This window comes from Colobus angolensis, unplaced genomic scaffold (assembly GCF_000951035.1).
Source record: "Colobus angolensis palliatus isolate OR3802 unplaced genomic scaffold, Cang.pa_1.0 Scaffold32, whole genome shotgun sequence".
NCBI classification, from domain to species: domain Eukaryota; kingdom Metazoa; phylum Chordata; class Mammalia; order Primates; family Cercopithecidae; genus Colobus; species Colobus angolensis.
Window position 1 is genome coordinate 11987262 of NW_012116488.1, and position 22724 is coordinate 12009985.

General features: G+C 41.5%; 1 protein-coding gene across 1 annotated transcript in view; it reads left to right on the forward strand.

The window, feature by feature from the left end:
- DDX24 (DEAD (Asp-Glu-Ala-Asp) box helicase 24) overlaps nucleotides 1-22724 on the forward strand; it is a 29315-nt gene that overhangs the window by 4059 nt on the left and 2532 nt on the right. Inside the window, exons 3-7 of the mRNA XM_011951552.1 lie at nucleotides 13614-14138; nucleotides 15170-15323; nucleotides 15606-16121; nucleotides 18324-18399; nucleotides 21033-21221. Of these exons, the coding sequence (XP_011806942.1) occupies nucleotides 13614-14138; nucleotides 15170-15323; nucleotides 15606-16121; nucleotides 18324-18399; nucleotides 21033-21221 (1460 nt within the window). The remainder of the gene's footprint in view (nucleotides 1-13613; nucleotides 14139-15169; nucleotides 15324-15605; nucleotides 16122-18323; nucleotides 18400-21032; nucleotides 21222-22724) is intronic.

A 22724-nucleotide genomic window follows, 5' to 3' on the forward strand; every position in this document is an offset into this window, starting at 1 on the left:
AGCCTATTTTTGGCTGGATGCCTTACAGATAACATAAGTAGTCTATTAGCACATATTTTGTATTATATACTGTATTTTTACAGTAACATAAACTAGAGAAAAACTGTTACTAAAATCGTAAGGAACAGAAAATATATTTGCTATTCATTAAATGGAAGTGGATCATCATAAATGTGTTCATCTTCATCTTTACTGTGAGTAGGCCGAGTAGAAAGAGGAGGGGTTGGTCTTGCTGTCTCAGGGGTGGCTGAGGTGGAAGAAATTATGTGTATTAGTGGCCCCCCACATTCAAATTTGTGTTCAAGGGTCAACTGTATATCCATTACCCCCAGAAAGATGCCCTGGTTTTTTTGTAATCCCTCCCTCCCTCAGTTCTTGTTCCTCCTTAGGCAACCACTGATAGGCTTTCTTAGGCTTTCTATCACTATAAATTAATTTGCATTTTTTTCTTTCTCTCTCTCACACACACACACACACACACACACACTCACTCTCACACTCTCTCTTCTCTCTCTTTTTTTTTTTTTTTTGGAGACGGAGTCTCACTCTGTCACCCAGGCTGGAGTGCAGTGGTGCAATCTCGGCTCACCCCTCCCGAGTAGCTGTGCCCGCCGCCATGCCCGGCTAATTTTTTTTCATATTTTTTGTAGAGATGAGGTTTCACCATGTTGGCCAGGCTGATGGTGAACTCCTTACCTCATGATCCACCCACCTCAGCCTCCCAAAGTGCTGAGATTACAGGCGTGAGCCGCCACACCCGGCCCTATACTCGATCTTTAATTTTATTTTAGACTTTTAAAATTTTAGTATTATTTCCTTGTCATTTGAATTTGCATTTCCCTAGTGACTTGCAATGTTGAGTATTTTAGCATATGCTTATTTGTCTATTCAATTATTTTACCCATTTTAAAATTGGGATATTCTGTTGTAGAGTTTTGTGGTTCATTGTGTATTCTAGATACATGTCCTTTATCAAATGTGAGATTTGCAAATTTTTCTCCCAGTTTGTGGCTCACCTTTTCATTCTCTAAACAGTGTTTTTCAAAGAGCAGAAGGTTTTATTTTTATGAAATCCAAATTAGCCTTGTCTTTTATGAATTTATGCTTTTGGTGCCTTTGGTGTTTTATCTAAGAACCCTTTGCCTAACTCAAGATCACAAAGATTTGTCCTGTGTTTTGTTCTAGAAGTGTTAATAGACTTAGGTTTTATGTTTTGGTCTCCAATCCTTATTGAGTTAACTTTTATTTAGAGTGAGAAGTATGGATCAAAGTTTGTGGGGTTTTCCGCATATGGCTGTCTAATTATTTCAGCACCATTAGTTGAAAAACTATTATTTCTCCACTGAGTTGACTTTGCGTCTTTGTTGAAAGTCCATGACCATATAGGTGTGGGTCTTCCTCTGGAGTCTTTGTTTTCCGTTGATCTGCGTGTCTAGTCTTTATGTCAGTTTCTTACTCTCTTGGTTATACTAGCTTTATAGTAAGTCTTAAAAGTAGGTAGTATAAGTCCTGTTTGTTCTTTTTAAAAGTTACTTTGACTGTTGTAGGCATTTGCCCTCCCATATGGATTTTAGAATCCATTTAATCAATTTCTACAAAAAAAGGAAGCTGATATTTGGATTGGGATTCTGTTGATTACAGAGCAAATTGAGGATTGATGACATCTTAACAATATTGAATTTTCCAGTCTATGAATATAGTATCTCTCCATTGCTTTAGGTCTTTAACTTTTCTCAGCAATGTTTTATAATTTTCAGTATATAGATTTTTCACATCTTATGTTAGATTTATCCTTAAGCATTTTGTATTTTTGATTCTATTGTAAGTGGTAATTTAAAATTTTTTATTTCCAATTGTTTGTTGCTAATAAGTAGAAATGTGATGGATTTTTGTATGTTGATCTTGTGTCCTGCAACTTAGTACCACCAAGTAGTTTTGTGAGGATTCCACAGTATTTTCTGCAAAGATGATCATTATCCTGTCTTGGATGCCTTTTGTTTTTCTTGTTGTATTGCAGTGGCTAACACCTTTAGCAGAATTTTGAATTGTAGTGGTAAAGTGGGCATTATTGCTTTGTTTTTGATATTTAAGGGAAAACATTTAGTCTTTCACCATTAAGTCTGATCTTAGCTGTAGGTTTTTTGTAGATGCTTTTTATCATGTTGAGGAAGTTTGCTTTGATTTCTCATTTGCTGGAAGGTTTTATCAGGGATGGATGTTGGATATTTTTCAAATGTTTTTTTTACCGCATATATTGAAATACGTGGTTTTTCATTTTTAGTCTGTCAGTATGGTGAATGACATTTTCAAATATGAAATTAGACTGACATTCCTGGGATAAACTGAACTTGGTCACAATATACCATTGTATTTATATATTGTTGGATTTGATTTGCTAAAATTTTGTTGAGAATTTTTGAATTTAGGTTCATGGGATATTTGTAGTTTTCTTGTAATGTTTTTGGTGTTGGAATCAGTAATATAGCTTCAGAATGATTTCTGAAGTATTCTGTTCGGTTTTCTGAAATAATTTATATAGGATTGACATTTTATCCCCAACTTAAATGTTTGGTAGAATTCATCTGGGCCAGCACTTGTCTTTGTAGGAAGATTTTTGGCTACAAATTTACTTTGTTTAATAGATTAGAGATATTTGTGTTACTTATTTTTTTTTTCTTTTTCTTTCTTTCTTTTTTTTTTTTTTTTTGAGATGGAGTCTTGCTCTGTTGCCCAGGCTGGAGTGCAGTGGCGCGATCTTGGCTCACTGCAGGCTCTGCCTCCCGGTTTCACGCCATTCTCTTGCCCCAGCTTCCCAAGTAGCGGGGACTACAGGTGCCCGCCACTATGCCTGGCTAATTTTTTGTATTTTTAGTAGAGACGGAGTGTCACTGTGTTAGCCAGGATGGTCTAGATTACCTGACCTTGTGATCCGCCTGCCTTGGCCTCCTAAAGTGCTGGGATTACAGGTATGAGCCTCCACGCCTGGCCACTTATTTTTTTCTTGAGTGACAATTTTCTACTTGCAATTCTATTAGTTTTTGTTTCATGTATTCTGACGATCAGTTTATGTGAATAAATGTTTTATGGATTAAAACATTAGATTGTTGTTATATCCTCTAAATGAATTGGCTTCTTATCATTATGAAATGGCCCTGTTTCTCCTTGGTAATATTTTTTGTTCTAAAATGTACTTTGATATTGATGCAGCCAGTTCAGCTTTATTGATTAATGTTAGCGTGGTGTGTGTTTTTCCATAGTATTACTTTCCCTTATTTATATCTTTATATTTAATGTGAATTTCTTATAGGCAGCATATAAATGGGTCTTGCTGTTGAATCAGACAATTTCTGTCTTTCAGTTGAATTATTGAATCCAGGCATGGTCACTCACATCTGTAATCCCAGCACTTTGGGAGGCCAAGGCAGATGGATCACTTGAGGCCAGGAATTCGAGACCAGCCTGGCCAACATGGCGAAACTGTCTCTACTAAAAATACAAAAAAATAGCTGGGCGTGGTGGCATGTGCCTGTAGTCCCAGCTACTTGGGGGGCTGAGCCACAAGAATTGCTTGAACCCAGGGAGTAGAGGTTGCAGCGAGCTGAGATCGTGCCACTGTACTCCATCCTTGGTGACGGAGTGAGACTCTATCTCAAAAAAAAAAAAAAATTATCGAGTTATTGAAATTATTTATGTTTAATGATTATTTGTAATGGCTGGGTTTACGTATTTATTTTTTGACTGATAGCATACCTGATTTATTTTTTTCACATTTCTGTTTTTTAAAATTTTCCTTTTCTGTGTTTCGATGTTTATTTTTAAAATTTATTTTTCCATAAGTTACTGGAGTACAGGTGGTATTTGGTTACATGAGCAAGTTTTTTTGTTTTTTTTTTTTTGAGACAGAGTCTTGCTCTATCACCCTGGCTGGAGTGCCACAGTGCGATCTCAGATCACTGCAACCTCCATCTTCCGGGATCAAGCCGTCTTCCTTCCTCAGCCTCCCAAGTAGCTGAACTACAGGCATGTGCCACCATGCCAGGCTAATTTTTGTATTTTTAGTAGAGACAGGGTTTCACCATGTTGGCCAGGCTGGTCTTGAACTCCTGAACTCAAGTGATCTGCCCGCCTCGGCCTCCAAAATTTAGGATTACAGACGTGAGCCACCATGCCAGTTTAGTGGTGATTTGTGAGATTTTCGTGCACTTACCACCCAAGCAATATACACTGCACCATATTTGTAGTCTTTCATCCCTCGCCCCCCTTTCATTCCTCCCCGCAAGTACCCGGAGTCTGTTGTATCATTCTTATGCTTTTGTGTCCTCATAACTTAGTCCTGCATATCAGTGATAACTAGGATGTTTGGTTTTTCCATTCCTGAGCTACCTCGCTTAGAATAATAGTCTCCAATCTCATCCAGGTCACTGCAGATGCTGTTAATCCGTTCCTTTTTATGGCTGCGTAGTATTCCGTCCTAAATATAGCACAGTTTCTTTATCTACTCGTTGATTGATGGGCATTTGGGTTGATTCCACAATTCTGCAATTGTGAATTGTGCTGTTATAAACATATGTGTGCAAGTATCTTTTTCGTATAATGACTCCTTTTCCTCTGGGTAGATACCCAGTAGTGGGATTGCTGGATCAAATGGTAGCTCTCCTTTTAATTCTTTGAGGTATCTCCACACTGTTTTCCATAATGGCTATACTAGTTTACTTTCCCACCAGGACGTAAAAGTGTTCCTTGTTCACCACATCCATGCCAACATCTGTTTTTTTTTTTTTTTTGAGTCAGAGTTTCGCTCTTGTTGCCCAGGCTGGAGTGCAGTGATGCAATCCGGGCTCACTGCAACCTCTGCCTCCTGGATTCAAGCAGTTCTCCTGCCTCGGCCTCCCGAGTAGCTGAGATTACAGGTGTGCACCACCATGCCTGGCTAATTTTGTATTTTTAGTAGAGACGTGGTTTCTCCATGTTGGTCAGGCTAGTCTTGAACTCCCAACCTCATGTTATCTGCCCGTCTCAGCCTCCCATAGTGCTGGGATTACAGGCATGAGCCACTGCGCCCGGCATTCATTCATTCATTCATTCAAGTCAAAGGCTCACTCTGTTGCCCAGGCTGGAGTGCAGTGGCACAATCTTGGCTCACTGCCACCTCCACCTTCCGGGTTCAAGCGATTCTCCCGCTTCAGCCTCCTTAGTAGCTGGGATTACAGGTGCCGGTCACCATGCCCGACTAATTTTTGTATTTTTAGTAGAGATGGGGTTTCATCATGTTGGCCAGGCTGGTCTCGAACTCCTGACCTCAGATGATCTGCCCACCTCACCCTCCCGAAGGGCTGGGATTACAGGCGTGAGCCACCGTGCCTGGCTGCCAACATCTACTGTTTTTTGATTTTTTGATTATGGCCATTCTTGCAAGAGTAAGGTGGTATCGCATTGTGGTTTTGCTTTGCATTTCCCTGATCATTAGTGATGTTGAGCATTTTTTCATATGTTTGTTGGCCGTTTGTATATCTTCTTTTGAGAATTGTCTATTTATGTCCTTAGCCCACTTTTTGATGGGATTGTTTTTTTCTTACTGATTTGTTTGAGTTTGCTGTAGATTCTGGATATTAGTTCTTTGTCAGATGTATAGATTGTGAAGATTTTCTTGCACTTTGTGGGTTGTCTTGTTTAGTTTGCTGACTGTTCCTTTTGCTGTACAAAAGCTCTTTAGTTTAATTAGGTCCCAGATATTTATCTTTGTTTTTATTGCATTTACATTTGGGTTCTTGGGCAGGAAATCCTTGTCTAAGCCAATGTCCAGAAGGGTTTGTCCAGTGTTACTTTCTGGAATTTATATAGTTTCAGGTCTTAGGTTTAAGTTCTTAATCCATCTTAACTGGATTTTTGTATAAGGTGAGAGATGAGGATCCAATTTCATTCTCCTGTAGGTGGCTAACTGGTTATCCCAGCACCATTTGTTGAAAAGGGTGTCTTTTCCCCACTTTATGTTTTTGTTTGCTTTGTCGAAGATCAGTTGGCTGTAAGTATTTAGGTTTATTTTTGGGTTCTCTATTCTGTTCTATTGGTCTTTGTGCCTATTTTTATACCAGTATCACTCTGTTTTGGTGACTATGGCCTTATAGTGTAGTTTGAAATCAGGTAGTGTGATGCCTACAGATTTGTTCTTTTTGCTTAGTCTTGTTTTGGCTATGCAAGCTCTTTTTCAGTTCCATATGAATTTTAGAATTGTTTTTTCTAATTCTGTAAAGAATGATGGTGGTATTTTGATGGTATTGCATTGAATTTGTAGATTGCTTTTGGCAGTAGAGTCATTTTCACAATATTGATTTTACCCATCCATGAGCATGGGATGTGTTTCTATTCATTTCTGTCATCTATGATTTCTTTCAGCATTGTTTTGTAGTTTTCCTTGTGGAGGTCTTTTGACTCCTTTGTTACATTCCTAAGCATTTTTTTTTTTTTTGCAACTATTTTAAAAGGGATCGAGTTCTTGATTTGATTCTCCACTTGGTTGCTGTTGATGTATAGAAGAGCTACTGATTTGTGTACATTAATCTTGTATCCGGAAACTTTGCAGAATTATCAGTTCTAGGAGCTTTCTGGAGGAGTCCTTAGGATTTTCAAGGTAAACGATCATATCGTCAGCAAACAGTGCCAGTTTGACTTCCTCTTTACTGATTTGGATGCCCTTTATTTTTTTCTCTTGTCTGATTGCTCTGGCTAGGACTTCTAGGATAGTGTTGAAGGGGAGTGGTGAGAGTGGGCATTCTTGTCTTGTTCCAGTTCTCAGAGGGAATGCTTTCAACTTTTTCCCATTCAGTATTATGTTGGCTGTGGGTTTGTCATAGAAGGCTTTTATTACATTAAGGTGTGTCGCTTGTATACTGATTTTGCTGAGAGTTTTAATTGTAAAGAGATGCTGGATTTTGTCTGATGCTTTTTCTGCATCCATTGGGATCATGTGATTTTGGTTTTTAACTCCGCTTACGTGGTATAACACATTTATTGACTTGCAGATGTTAAACCATCCCCGCATCCCTGGCATGAAACCCACTTGATCATGGTGGATTAACTTTTTGATATGTTATTGAATTTGGTTAGCTAGTATTTTGTTAAGGATTTTAGGATATATGTTCATCAGGGATATCGGTCTGTAGTTTTCTTTTTTGGTTGTGTCCTTTCCTGGTTTTGGTATTAGGGTGATGCTGGCTTCGTAGAATGAATTAGGGAGGGTTCCTTCTTTCTCTATCTCGTAGAATAGTGTCAAAAGGATTGGGAACAGTTCTTTGAATGTCTGGTAGAATTCTACTGCAAAACCTTCTGGTGCTGGACTTTTTTTTGTTGGTAATTTTTTAATTACCATTTCATTCTTGCTGGTTGTTATTGGTCTGTTCAGGGTATTTGATTCTTCCTGACTTAAGCTAGGAGGGTTGTTTTTTTTCCAGGAATTTATCCATCTTTTCTAGGTTGTCTAGTTTATCTGTGTGAAGGTGTTCATAGTAGCCTTGAATGATCTTTTGTAATTTCAGTAGTGTCAGTTGTAATATCTCCTGCTTCATTTTTTAGTGAGGTTATTTTGATTTTCTCTCTTCTTTCTTGGTTAATCTTGCTAATGGTCTATCAATTTTATTTATCTTTTCAAAGAACCAACTTTTTGTTTCATTTATCTTTTGTTTGTTTGTTTCAATTTCATTTAGTTCTGCTCTGATCTTGGTTATTTCCTTTGTTCTACTGGGTTTAGGTTTGGTTTGTTCTTGTTTCTCTAGCTCCTTGAGGTGTGACCTTAGATTGCCTGTTTGTGCTCTTTCAGACTTACTGATGTAGCCGTTTAGGGCTATGAACTTTCCTCTTAGTGCCACCTTTGCTGTATCCTAGAGGTTTTGATATGTTGTGTCGTTATTGTCATTCAGTTTGAAGAATTTTTAAATTTCCATCTTGATTTCGTTTTTGACCCAATACTCATTCAGGAGCAGGTTATTTAATTTTCATGTATTTGCATGGTTTTGAAGGTTCCTTTTAGAGTTGATTTCCAGTTTTATTCCACTGTGGTCTGAGAGAGTGCTTGATGTCATTTCACTTTTCTTAAATTTATTGAGGCTCGTTTTATGGCCTGTCGTATGGTCTGTCTTGGAGAAAGTTACATGCACTGTTGAATAGAAGTATATTCTGCGGTTTTTGGATGAAATGTTCTGTATATATCTGTTAAATCCATTTGTTCCAAGGTGTAGTTTAAATCCATTGTTTCTTTGTTGACTTTCTGTCTTGATGACCTGTCTAGTGCTGTCAATGGAGTATTGAAGTCCCCCACTATTATTGTGTTGCTGTCTGTATCATTTCTTAGGTCTGTTAATAATTGTTTTGTAAATTTGTGAGCTCCAGTGTTAGGTGCATATATGTTTAGGATTGTGATATTTTCCTGTTGGACAAGGCCTTTGCCATTATATAATGTCCCTCTTCGTCTGTTTTAAGCACTGTTGCTTTACAGTTTATTTTATCTAATATATGAATAGCTACTCCTGCTTGCTTTTGGTGTCCATTTGCATGAAATGCCTTTCTCCACTCCTTTACTTTAAGTTTATGTGAGTCCTTATGTGTTAGATGAGTCTCCTGAAGGCAGCAGATAGTTGGTTGATGAGTTCTTATCCATTCTGCAGTTCTTCATCTTTTAAGTGGAGCATGTAGGCCATTTCCATTCAATGTTAGTATTGAAATGTGAGGTACCCTTGCGTTCATCATGCTCTTTGTTGCCTGTGTACTTTCGTTTTGTTTTTTCTTTTTGCTTTTTAACTTGTATTTCTGCGTCCTGTGTGATTTTTACTTTATACTTTAAAGAGGTTGTTCTGATTTGATATATTTCCAGGGTTTGTTTCAAGATTTAGAGCCCCTTTTAGCAGTTCTTATTATAGTGGTAGCTTGATAATGGCAAATTCTCTCAGCGTTTGTTTATCTGAAAGCGGTTGTTTATTTTGTGTATCTTTCCTTCATATATGATGCTTAGTTTTGCTGGATACAAAATTCTTGGTTGAAGATTGTTTTGTTTGAGGAGGTTGAAGATAGGGCCCCAGTCCCTTCTAGCTTGTAGGGTTTCTCCTGAGATGTCTGCTGTTATCTGATAGGTTTTCCTTTATAGGTTATCTGGTGCTTCTGTGTCACAGCTCTTAAAATTCTTTCCTTCATCTTAACTTTGTATAACCTGATGACAATGTGCCTAGGCGAAGATCTTTTTGCAGTGAATTTCCCAGGTGTTCTTTGTGCTTCTGGTATTTGAATATCTAGGTCTCTAGCAAGGCTGGAGAAATTTTCCTCAATTATTCCCCCAAATATGTTTTCCAAGCTTTTAGCATTCTCTTCTTCCTCAGGTATACCAATTATTCTTAGGTTTGGTCATTTAACATAATCCCAGACTTCTTTGAGCCTTTGTTCATTTTTTCTTATTCTTTTTTCTTTGTCTTTCTTGGATTGGGTTAATTTGAAGACCTTGTCTTTGAGCTCTGAATTTCTTCTACTTGTTCAGTTCTATTGCTGAGACTTTCCGCAGCATTTCACATTTCTAAAAGTATGTCCAGTGTTTCCTTTTTATTGTTTTCTCTTTATGTATTTCCTTGAATATTTCTCCCTCCACTTCTTTATCATTTTTTGGACTTCCTTGCATTGAGGCTTTACCTTTCTCTGGTCCCTCCCTGATTAGCTTAATAACTAACATCCTGAATTCTTTTCCAGGTAAGTCAGGGATTTCTTCTTGGTTTGAATCCATTACTGGTGAACTAGTGTGATTTTTTTTGGTGGGGGGTGGTGTTGAAGAGCCCCGTTTTGTCATATTACCAGGGTTGGTTTTCTGGTTCCTTCTCATTTGGTAGGCTCTTTCAGAGGGAAGGTCTAGGGCTGAAGTCTATTATTCAGGTTCTTTTGTCCCATGGGGTGTTCCCTTGATGTAGTAATCTGCCCCATTTCTTATGGATGTGGCTTCCTGTGAGCCAAACTGCAGTGATTGTTGTCTGTCTTCTGGGTCTAGCCACCCAGCAAGTCTACCCGGCTCTGGGCTAGTACTGGGGGTTGTCTGCACAGAGTCCTGTGATGTTAACCGTCTGTGGGGATCTCAGCCATGGATACCAGTGCCTGCTCCAGTGGAGATGCAGAGGGTGCATTGGACTCTGTGAGGGTCCTTAGCTTTGGTAGTTCAATGCTCTATTTTTGTGTTGGTTGGCCTCCTGCCAGGAGGTGGCACTTTCCAGAAAGCATCAGCTATAGTGTGGAGAGGGACCAGCGGTGGGTGGGGCCCTAGAACTCCCAAGATTATATGCCCTTTGTCTTCCACTACCAAGGTGGATAGGGAAGGACCGTCAGGTGGGGACAGGTCTATGCCTGCTCAGACTTTCCTTGGGTGGGTCTTGCTGTGGCTGTTGTGGGGATGGGGGTAAGATTCCCAGGTCACTGGAGTTGTGTACCTAGGAGGATTATGGCTGCTTCTGGTGAGTCATGCAGGTTGTCAGGGAAGTGGGGGAAAGCCGGCAGTCACAGGCCTCACCCAGCTCCCAGCTCCCTCACAAACTGAAGGACAGGTCTCACTCCCACCATATCTTCCCCAACAGCCCCTGTCTGTTTCCAGGGAGAGGGCTTGAAAACTTGCCCAAGGCTATCCGCTTTCCAGCTGTTAAAGAAAAGGGCTTTAGTTCTTCCCCTGCCTGTGAAGTCTGGATTCCTGCCCTCCCCCCAAGTTCTGGCCAGGAGGCTTCTGGTCCTTTTCAGATTGTTACATCAAATTGTTACAGAGTTTGGCTACAGAATGCCTTCTTTCTGTGGAGTTTTACCCCCTGCTCCTCTGGCCACCCGCCCAATGGATCCCTGTGGTGCCAGGCAGGAATGGGCTGCTTGGGGACCCAGGGAGCTCCCAGGGCCTTTCTGCTGCTTCCTCTACCCCTGTATTTCGCTCAGCTCTCTAACCTGACTCGGGTTCAGGTAAAGTCAGAAACTTCTCCCGCAAACTGACCTTCAGCTTCTCCCGTGGGGGTGTGCCTTTGGGAGAGGAGGGTCTCCCTCCTCTCCGCATTTGGGGCACTCACAGTATTTGGGGGTCTCCTGGGTCCTGTAGGAGTAGTCCGCTTCCTTCAGAGGGTCTCTGGGTCTTAGGATTACTGGTTTGTTCTTGCAGTCAGTCTGGAGCTAAAACTCACAGTGCAAGCCTCCGCTTACTGCTCTTTCAGGAGCTGCAATCTAGTCCTGCCTCCCATCTGCAATGATCCTGGGAGCTGCATCAATGGTTGGGTTTAAATCTGTTACTTTTCTATTAGTCCCAGCTCTTCTTCGTTTCATTCTTTGGCACTGAATTGTGTGTGTGTGTATGTGTGTGTGAATTCTGTTCAATTCAGACACTGTCTACCTAGAGTTAGTGTCATTCCTTACAGGTTAAGGGCTCAGCCCACAAGGTTGCCCCCATTAATGATGCTCATCACAAATACTGGTACTTCTGATCAGCTTGGCTGCAAATTGGGTATTCCCACAACACCTTCCTCAGGTTCAACACTTTGCTATGCCTGACAGAACTCAGGGAAACACTTTACTTGCATTTAACAATTTATTATAAAAGATTTAACTGAGAAACAGCCAGATGGATGAGATGACTAGGGAAGGGTATGGGGCGGGGTTGGAAGTCAGGAGAGATAGGGCATGGAGTTTCCATCGTCCCTGGGTAGACCACCCAGGAATCTCTCCGAACTCCATTGTTTAGAGATTTTGTGGAGTTTCCATTGCATAGGCATGATTGATAATTGATTAAATCATTGGTTGTTAGTGACTGAGCTCAGTCTCCAGTCCCCTCTTCCCTCCCTGAAGGTTACTGGGGAGAGGCAGCTGAAAGTCTCACAAGGTTTTATATCAGCAACTGAGGACTAAGACCAAATATTTCAACAAAAGATGCTCCTATCACTCAGAAAGTTACAAGGCTCTTAGAAGCACACTGTCAAGAACTAGGGACAGAGACTATAATATATATATGTATATGCATAGATACCATTTTATCTTTTTTGTTGTCTTATTAGCTATAATTCTTACATCTTTTTAGTGATTGTTTTGGGGTTCATAGTATATATCTTTAATTTTATTATAGTTTACCTTCAAGTAATTTACTACTTCACATACAACCTAAGAATCTTATAAGAATATATTTTTGTTTCTCTCCTCCTTTGTGCTTTTTGTTGTATACTTCATATGTTTTAGAGATTCCAGAATACATTTTTATTATCTTTACTTTAAACAATTGTTTTTAAAGATGTTTAAATAAGAAAAATAAAGGGTTTTGTTTTTTTGTTTATTTTTAGAGACAGTGTCTCCCTCTGTCACCCATGCTAGAGTGCAGTGGCATGATCATGACTCACTGCAGCCTCAACCTCCCGTGCTCAAGCAATCCTCCTGGCTCAGTCTCCCAAGTTATAAAGACTACAGGAGTGTGCCACCATGTCTGGCAATTTTTTTTAAAGATGGGAGTCTCACTATGTTGCCCAGGCTGGTCTTGATCCTCCCACCTAGACCTTCCAAAGTGTTGGGATTACAGGCATGAGCCACACCATACCTGGCCACAAAAAGAAGTTTTTAAATATTTACCTACATAGTTGCTGTTTCGGTTGCTCATTTCTTTGGGTACATCCAGATTTTCATTTTATATTATCTTTTTAATTGCATGAAAGACTAATATTTCTGATAGCTCACATTTGCTGCTGGTGAATTATTTCAGGTTTTATATGCCTAAAGTCTTTATTTCACATTTTGTTTTGAGAGAGAGTTTTGCTGGGTGTAGAGTTACAGATTGTCAGGTTTTTTTTTTTTTTTTTTTGTCTTTAGGCATTCAAATAAAAAATATTGCTACACTGTCTTCTGGCTTTTAGTTATTTCTGATAAAAAGTCTGCTGTTCTTCTTATCGAAAGTTTTATGTGTTCTTGCTCTCTTTTTTCCTTATAGTATCTTATTTTTGTGTGTGTGGTAATTTTTTACTGAGAGCTGCTTATTTCCTTTGCAAATTGTGAAAATTTTTGGAGATCTGTAATAATGGTTTCTCCCTTGAGAAAGCATTTATTGGCTTCTGCCTAGGGCATTATCACTTTGGAACTTCTTTACATTCTCAGCCTGAGATGTTTTGTTTTTACTACCCAGATGATTTGGACTCTGTGTACATTCAAAGACCAGTTTGAAAATGTTCAGACATAGACAGAAGTTTTGTATTTATGTTTTCTGAAAACTTGAGAAAATTTTCTTTTACTCCCTCCTTTCTCACCAAAGAAAAGTCTTGCGAAAGTATTGTATAGATTACTGCTTCCAACTCCTCACATACACCCAAAACTTGCCCTTTATCTCTTTATTTTTTCATTTCTTGGACATTTGTAATTCATTACTGGTGACCTAAGACCTCAGTGCTAGCCTGCCATACTTTTCCTCGGTTTCTTATTTACTTGTGCCTTCTGGTTCCATCTGCGGAAATCTGTGTAGAGTGGAGGAGCTTTGGGTCAGTCAGGGCGGCACTTGGCTACCTTATTCTGTGTAAAAGAATGAATTCCAGACTAAAGTATGTTCATCTGTTGATTCACACTGTTTTTATTTTGTTTTGTTTTTTACTTTTAAGGAAGTGGGAAAACTCTTGCCTTTGCCATCCCAGTGATTCATGCAGTGTTGCAGTGGCAGAAGAGGAATGCTGCCCCTCCTCCAAGTAACACTGACGCATCACCTGGAGAGACCAGAACTGAGGCCGGAGCTGAGACTGGATCACCAGGCAAGGCTGAAGCTGAGTCTGGAGCATTGCCTGATGATACTATAATTGAGAGTGAAGCACTGCCCAGTGATACTGCAGCCGAGGCCAGAGCCAAGACTGGAGGCACTGTCTCAGAGCAGGCATTGCTCTTTGGTGACGATGATGCTGGTGAAGGGCCTTCTTCCCTGATCAGGGAGAAGCCTGTTCCCAAACAGAATGAGAATGAGGAGGAAAATCTTGATAAAGAGCAGACTGGAAATCTAAAACAAGAGTTGGATGACAAAAGCGCCACCTGTAAGGCATATCCAAAGCGTCCTCTGCTTGGACTGGTTCTGACTCCCACTCGAGAGCTGGCTGTCCAGGTCAAACAGCACATTGATGCTGTGGCCAGGTTTACAGGTGAGGTTTAGTTCCATTTAATAAATCCTTTCTAGGCAAATCTCAAATGCTTGTTGGTAAAGATGAATGAGCTGTGACTCCTGCCCTCTAGGGTAAGCCCTTCTCATCTGTGAGCCAGTCAATTAAGCCCTAGAGAAAATTGTTTGAGTGACATTTTTTCAGTTCCCTCAAGGATAATACATAGTTGGTGCCATTGTAGATGCATAGGAAATTTATTGGATACAATAGATGCTCAGGGCAGGGATTAGCAAACTCTCTGGTTTTGTAAATAAAGTTTTACTGGAATACACCCACACCCATTTGGTTTTATATTGTCTATGGTTAGTTTTGTACTACAAAGGTGAAGTTGAATAGAGTTAATAGTTGTGACAGAGACCATCTGGTCTATGAGGCCAGTAATGTTTATTAGTGACCCTTTCAGAAAAAGTAGGCTGATCCCTGCTATAAGCAGTTAGGATTTAATTCTCTCAGGGAATTCACTCTGGGAAGGTCTTCACTCTGGGAAGGTCTTCACTCTGGGAATTTTAATTTTATAATAAAAGCATTTAATTACCAAATTGTTACTATTACTAAGCCCTTTACTTGCATGATACTATGAGAACTTCTCCACGAGAGAAGAAACAACAGGGCATTAGAGGACCTTTCAGAATAATTCTAATTGAGGGAAATAGGAGAGGTGTAGCAGAGCTGCAGGTCATATTCCCCCCAGCATTATGGTGCACCAGTGCTCAGTTTTCCCAGAGCTTTGGAGGTAAGCATACCTGGGTTCAAATTCATCCCCTTTGGTGTGGTTGGAGGGGAGGGAGCAGGAAAGAAATGAGGTTGAAGAAGTAGGGCCCAGATCACAGAAGACTTGGTAAGACCTGTAGGAGTGGCACCAACAGTCTGGCCAGGCCTGTTCTTTTAGCAGTGTGCTAGAGCATTACACTGTGCTGATGACTGTCTCTGGTAATCTGGGGTGCCTGTGTCAGCCATGTAAGAAAATGATCACCCAGATTGAATGAGTGTCCCTTATGTTTTCTGTCCCATAGGAATTAAAACTGCTATTTTGGTTGGTGGAATGTCCACGCAGAAACAGCAGAGGATGCTGAGCCGTCGTCCTGAGATTGTGGTTGCCACTCCAGGCCGGCTGTGGGAATTAATTAAAGAAAAGCATTATCATTTGAGGAACCTTCGGCAGCTCAGGTAATAGATGGTACTTCTCTTTTCCCCCTCACTGCCTTTTCTGAAATGAGCCTCAGGTGACATGGTGTGGGCAATGCCTTCTTCCCATTGCAGAATGCCATGGTGTGGTATCATCCAGACCCTGGCCTTTAGAAAGCCAAGAGTGCATGAGGGAGATTAGTTGAGGCCGATGTGGTGGTGGTAGTGGGGGGTGTGTGTGTGTAGGATGAGAGTAGGGTGTGCTGTAGATGATTTCTCTTAACCTGCTACTGACTGATGATATGGGTCTCTCTGGATCTGCAGGTGCCTGGTGGTGGATGAGGCTGACCGGATGGTTGAGAAAGGCCATTTTGCTGAGCTCTCACAGCTGCTAGAGATGCTCAATGACTTCCAATACAACCCAAAGAGACAAACGCTGGTTTTTTCTGCCACGCTTACCCTGGTGCATCAGGCTCCTGCTCGAATCCTTCATAAGAAGCACACCAAGAAAATGGACAAAACAGCCAAACTTGACCTTCTTATGCAGAAAATTGGCATGAGGGGCAAGCCCAAGGTCATTGACCTCACAAGGAATGAGGCCACGGTGGAGACGCTAACAGAGACCAAGATCCATTGTGAGACTGATGAGAAAGACTTCTACTTGTACTACTTCCTGATGCAGTATCCAGGCCGCAGCTTAGTGTTTGCCAACAGCATCTCCTGCATCAAACGCCTCTCTGGGCTCCTCAAAGTCCTTGATATCATGCCCTTGACCCTACATGCCTGTATGCACCAGAAGCAGAGGCTCAGAAACCTGGAGCAGTTTGCCCGTCTGGAAGAGTAAGTTAGGACTGTGCCCAGAGGCTTAACCTCTAGTTAGTTACTGGGGTAAAACGGGTCAGGATGGTGGGGAAATGGTAGAAAAGCCACCTTCTGTCATAGGGGCCTTATCTCAGTAGTAGGTAGCCTTTTTTTTTTTTTTTTGCACAGCATTTGGCAAAGTTACTCTTTTTGTGGATTTGGTTGCTGTTAAATGCCATACAGAAGCTTCAGTACTAATGAATATGGGTGAAAATACATAATATTGAATATATAGACAATAGATTAGGTCCTATGCTGGCACTTTAGATTCAGAATCACATTCAGTTACTTTCCTAACATCCTTAAGAGGAAGCAGAATAGATTCATGGTTAAGAGCACAGATCCTGGAACCAGAATGCCTGAAATCAAATTCTAGCTGTGTCACTCCTTAGGTGGTCAAGTTATTTAACTTCTCTGTACTTTAATTTTCTCATTTTTGGGATAATAATAGAACCCATTATAGGGTTGTTAGGAGGATTAAGTGACTTTAAATTCATGCGTGTAAAGTATTTAGAACAGTCTCTAGCACATAGTATATGTATATTGCTAAATGTTGGCTTTAATAATTTGTTCTTCTATTTCTACTTATTACCATTATCACTATTCTCATTTATAGATGAAGAAATGAGGTCTAGAAAAGCCGATCAGTCTGCCCAAGGTTTCTCTGCCTGGAAGTGGTAGAACTGGGCCTCAGACAAGCCTGTTGGACCTCAGAGCCCATGCTGTGTCTTATTCCTGATGTCTTGTCCATCTGCCTTTGAACCAGACTGATGCTCAGGGAATGGGGTCCAGATTGTCAAGATGAGGGCCTGGGAAGTTGAGGCAGACTATAAAGTGTCCTTTGCTAGTGTTTTGTCAGGTCACAGGGTAATTAGTTTTTAGAACAAGTGTTTGATTTACTTGTTTTAAAAAATTGGTAAGTAGTATCAGTGGTCTACTGAGATTAGCTTAGAACAAGGCTTGGCAAACTATAGCCCTCGTGCCAAATCTTCCTTGCTGCCTTTTTTTTTTTTTTCTTTTTTGAGATGGGATCTTGCTGTGTTGCCCAGGTTAGACTTGAACTCATGGGCTCAGACAATCCCACCTTAGCGTCCTAAGTAGCTAGGACTACCAATGCATGCCATCACACCTGGCTGCTGCCTGTTTTTTTTAGTAGATGTTTTACTGGAACACAGAAAGACCCATTTATGTATTGTCAGTATCTGCTTTTGCGACAGAGTTGAATAGTTGCCATAGAGACTATGTTGTTCACAAAGCTGGAAATGCTTCTCTGGCTCTTTACAGAAAAAGTTTGCTGATCTTGACCCAGAGCAGTAGTTTAATGTTTTACAAACTAGGATTTGCATTGCGTTTCCCGGCCTCAGCTCAGAAGAAATGCAGGGAGTGAGGATCCTGAAGGGCCAGAATCTTATGTTTTGAAGCACCTCAAGTACTTTTGACTTTCCATGAACCATACATTGAGAAACATCATCCAACACATTTATCAAGTGATTGTTTCTATGTGGTGGTTATACAGCAGTGAGTAATGCAAAGTCCTTGCTCTCATGGAGCTTACATTCTAGTAGAGGGAGATAATAAATTGCAAAGTAAGTCCACAGTGTACCAAGTGATCTTAAGAAGTAAGTCAAGCAAGGGTTGGAGAAAAGAGATTGGGTATGTGTGGTCAGGGAGGCTTCTCTGATGAAGTGAAAATTGAGCAGAAAGCTGAAGAAAGTGATAAAGTGAGTCATATGGATATCTGAGGCAAGACCCTTTAAGGCGTAAGGAGTAGCAAGTGCAAAGGCTTGGAGGTGAGAGCATGCTTGGTTTGTTTGGGGAAGAACAAGGAAGTCTGTGCCACTGGGAGGAAGTGAGAGGGTGATAGGATAGGAGGTCACTGACCCAGAATATGTATGGCCTCATTTAACTCACTGGAGGGAGTTTTTATCATTGCAGAGTATGGCATGTTAGTTGGGGTCAGTGAGTCCCAAATTTGGATCCAGACTCCACAACTGAATAGCCATGTACATACCTTGGGAAGTTAATCTCTCGGAGCCTCAGTTTTTTTGCAAAAGGGTATAGAAGTGATATCTTACAGAGTATTGGTAAGGACTGTAATGTTTAGGATGCTCAGCAGTTGGTAAGAATTTGATTAAAGATAGCTGTTAGTTATTATTAATAAGCTTTTTCTCTCTACCCCAGCTGTGTTCTCTTGGCAACAGATGTGGCAGCTCGGGGTCTGGATATTCCTAAAGTCCAGCATGTCATCCATTACCAGGTAGGGGCATCTGAAAATGTATAGGCATCTGCCTGCATTGAATCGGGAAATTTTAAGGCAAAGGTTGGGGGAGGGAGGAGGAATTGTTGGTTCCAAGGCTCTTGCATCAGAGAATACCACTGGCATCGAGTGCCCACTACTCCCACTTTTGGAAAACTGCTGAGATTTGGTCTCCAGAAAACCTTGCTTTGTCTGATGTCAAGCAACCCTTCTCTCCAAGCTACTTGATATTGTCAGGTTAGAGTCTTAGTTTTTTCTGTGAAATGGGCATAAGTTAAGCTTGTAATTGGTTACCCTGATGTAGAGAAGTATGAATAGAAGAGTGTGGTAGTTTAGATCTCTCTGGGCTCAAATCCCAGCTGTGTAACCTTGAACGAGTCATGTAATCTCTCTGTATCTCAGTTTTCTCATGTGTTAAGTGGCAGTGAGTACCTGCTTCTTAGGGTTCTTATTGAGATAAAATAAGTTACTAAGTATAAAGAGCTTAAGAAGCCACCTGGCACATTGTAAGCACTTACTCATGTTAACTGCCGTTGATAGTAGCAGTAATATTAGTTTGTGCATCTAGTGAATATCAGCATAAAGCTGTGGTTAGGAGTATGGGCACCAGAACCAGACTGCCAGGCTTTGAATCCCCGGTCTGCTGCTTCATAGTTGGTTAGCGTTAGGCAAGTTATTTAGTACCTCTGGTTTCAGTGTCATCGTTTGTAAACTGGAAGTAACAATGCTAGCTACCCCATAAGGTTATCCTGAGAATTAAATTGAGCTGATGCTCATGAAGCCGGTAGCACAGTGTAAGTACTCAATAAATGGTAACTGTTATGGCATTATTATTTTTTCTCTTTAATTCCTCTTTGTGCTTTTAAAAATCTTTTAGGCTGCTGTTTCAGTGAAACAACAAACTCAAAGTGCTTTTTCCCATTCTCTCACTTCACAACAACAATCAACACAGAAGACTTCTGTAACCAAACGTGTGGGCATTTTTCACCACATATCAACCAGCAGCCTCCAGCTGGGTGTCCTCTTATTTAGTTTCATTTTCTGATGCTGTCTTCCTGGAGATGGCCTCAAATCCCACAAGATGTCCCTCCTCCCCGTGACCAGTCTATAAGTCGGGGCCTCTGAAACTTCTGACCAACCAGCTTTAAGTTGGGGTTCCCTTGACCCCCCTCTTTGGGTTCAATTAATTTGCTACAGCAGCTCTCAGAACTAAAACACATTACCAGTTTATTATAGAGGATATTACAAAGAATATAGATGGGGAGATGTATAGGCTGAGGTATAGGGGAAGGAGCATGGAGTTGCCATGCCCCTCCTGGGTACACCACCCTGCAGGAATGTCCACATATTCAGCTTATTCAAAAGTTCTCCAAACTCTGTCGTTTTGGGATATTTATGGAGACTTCATTGGGTACGATGATTAATTAAACCATTGGCCTTTGGGAAATAGCACTGAAAGTCCCAACCTTCTAATCCCGCCTTGGCCTTTCTGGTGACCAGCCCCCATCCTGAAACTACCTAGGGGGCTATCAGCCATCTGTCAATAGTTTGTCATTAGCTTACAAAAAGACATTACTTTTGAGATTCCTTTGCCAGGAAACAGGATGAAGAGCAAAAACATATTTCAGTGTATCACAGGTGCTAATTTTGGTTTAGCAAATCTCTATAGTCTTCCCTTTTTTGGGGAAGTTGTTGGGTCAACCTTTGTGGAGTCAAGATGAATCAAATACAGTCCCAGCCCCTAAGAAGTATTGGATCCAGCAGAGGAGGTGAGATGACTACAGCCATAATTTAAGGCAGAAGGTATTAGAAAATTACAAAATACAATGGAAGAGAGAGGTAACTTCTAGTTTGGGAGGTTGGAAAGTACTTTTTAAAAAGATGCCTGGCATTTAAGGGTGGAGAGGATTTGGACATGTAGAGGCATTAAAGGAAGGAGCAAAGAAATGGGCAGTGTTCAGGGGCACTTGGCTCAGAGTGAAAAGAGGGGATGTGTTGGGAAAGTAATAGTTGCCGAGGCTGGAGAGGTAAGTTGGAGGCAAGTCACTAAAGGCTCTGAGTGTCAGGTTGAAGAGTTGGGCCTTTATCCTATAAGTAAAGAATGGCAAATCTCATTTCTAGAGCTCTTATGAACAGTTCACAGTGGCTGCTTAAAGTACTATATTGAAAAGGATACCTAGTTGTTATCTGGGCCCAGTGGAGAAGACTGTTGTGCTTGATTAATGGTGTGTGTAGGGGCTCAGTGGGTGTGTCAGCAACAATGCCACATTATCTATGGATAATATATATATAGGAGTAGAGACCGTGTAACCCAGGGATTAACATGGTCTGTGGAGCTGGGCTGCTTAAATCCTGGATAAGAAGTGACTGCTGTGGTCTGGCTACATGGTCTTGAGGACCTGAACCAGGTTGAGGGACATGGGAGGGGAGAGTCTACACAGTGAATGGGCTAAACCTGGGAACATTTTGAATGTGGGACTAAGAGAGGAGGGCTAGATTGCTCTACAATGCTGCAGAAGTTTCTACCTGCCTGGCTGGGAGGTAGGAGGGTCCGGTTTGGGGATGTGGCCCTGAGGAGAGGACCAGTGTTTGGCAGTGGCCATGTATTGATCTCCCGGTTCTTCCTGTGGCAGGTCCCACGTACCTCGGAGATTTATGTCCACCGAAGTGGTCGAACTGCTCGAGCTGCCAATGAAGGCCTCAGCCTGATGCTCATTGGGCCTGAGGATGTGATCAACTTTAAGAAGATTTACAAAACCCTCAAGAAAGATGAGGACATCCCGCTATTCCCCGTGCAGACAAAATACATGGACGTGGTCAAGGTAGAAAGCAAAGTTAAAACCCCAGTGTTAATGAAGGGATTGGGCTGCTCCCTTGCAGAGCACCTTGCTGTGGGACTCCGGCAGCAAAACCCTTGAAAACTAAGGAATGGTTCTGCCAACAGCTGAACAAGGAGACTTGTAGAAAGGATTGAGAGCAACATACCTGGGAAAAGAGAGAAAAGGGGAGTGACTGAAGGTGTGAGGCATTTTCTCCCTGAACCATTTCTTCCTTGTCTGGCCCTGAAGTCCCCCCTGCTCACTGGACAGTGCAGTGGTCATGGCTGCCTGGATATCCTGTCAGAGGGTTGTAGACAGTGTGGTTAGCATTTCTTGCCGAGGCAGATGCTACAGGTTTGGCACATCCCTGGAGCAGGTGCCAGTAAATTCTGTCTTTCGGGTTTTAACTCAGCAGGCATTCCCCAAGTAGGTGCTGCTTACCGTGGGACACTGTATTAGTGACCAAAGTGGGGTGGGTTCTTCTTCCCAGAGGTTTGTCAGCTGTGAATAAAGTTCAGGTACAATGGAGCAGTGTGGAATTACTGGGCATATGGTTACATTGGAAGGAGAAGAGGTTCTGTCCCAGCTTCCTGCTGGCAAAGATGTGTAAGGGTACAGAGGAGGTGGAATTCCAGGAATTGAGGGAGCAAAAGCATGGCACAGTTCAAGGAATGTTGGCTTCTCTGGCTCAAAAGGAATATTAGCTGTTTGGGGAAATAGGGTGGAGATAAGGCTGGAAAAGTGGAAATAATAGAGAATTCCCATCAGTAAGGAGGAATAGGAGCCACCCAGGCTTCCCGTGGTTCCTTTGACCACATCACAAGATCCTTCTCATTTTGCCTCTGCAGTGTGTCCCCAAAACCCCCTAGAGGGAGAGTTGAAATGTTTTATCTTAGCTCAGCTGTGGAAGCGAGCTGTGGCATCTGTGTAAAGAGTTCACTTGGGTTACCTATAGGTTGGCAGTCGAACCAGTAAGGGTTTTCAAAGGATGTGGCTGTTGAGGTTGATTGTTGGGAAAGCTGGTGGTTGTGTTTAGATGTGTACACACAGACGGGTAATGGCTGCCCACTGGGCTTTTATCAGGAAACAAAACAAATGCATTTCAATAGGAACTGAACTGCATCTCACCACTGATCTCAAGAGCTTTTTATTTATTTATGTGTTTATTTATTATTATTATTATTATTATTATCATTTGAGACAGAGCTTCACTCATGTTGCCCTGGCTGGAGTGCAATGGCACAATCTCGGCTCACCGCAACCTTCGCCTATCGGGTTCAAGCGATTCTCCTGCCTCAGCCTCCCGAGTAGCTGGGATTACAGGCATGTGCCACCATGCCAAGCTAGTTTTGTATTTTTAGTAGAGACGGGGTTTCTCCATGTTGGTCAGGCTGGTCTCAAACTCCTGACCTCAGGTGATCTGCCCGCCTTGGCCTCCCAAAGTGCTGGGATTACACGTGTGAGCCACCGTGCCTGGCTCAGGAGCTTTTTAAAAACACTACTTGC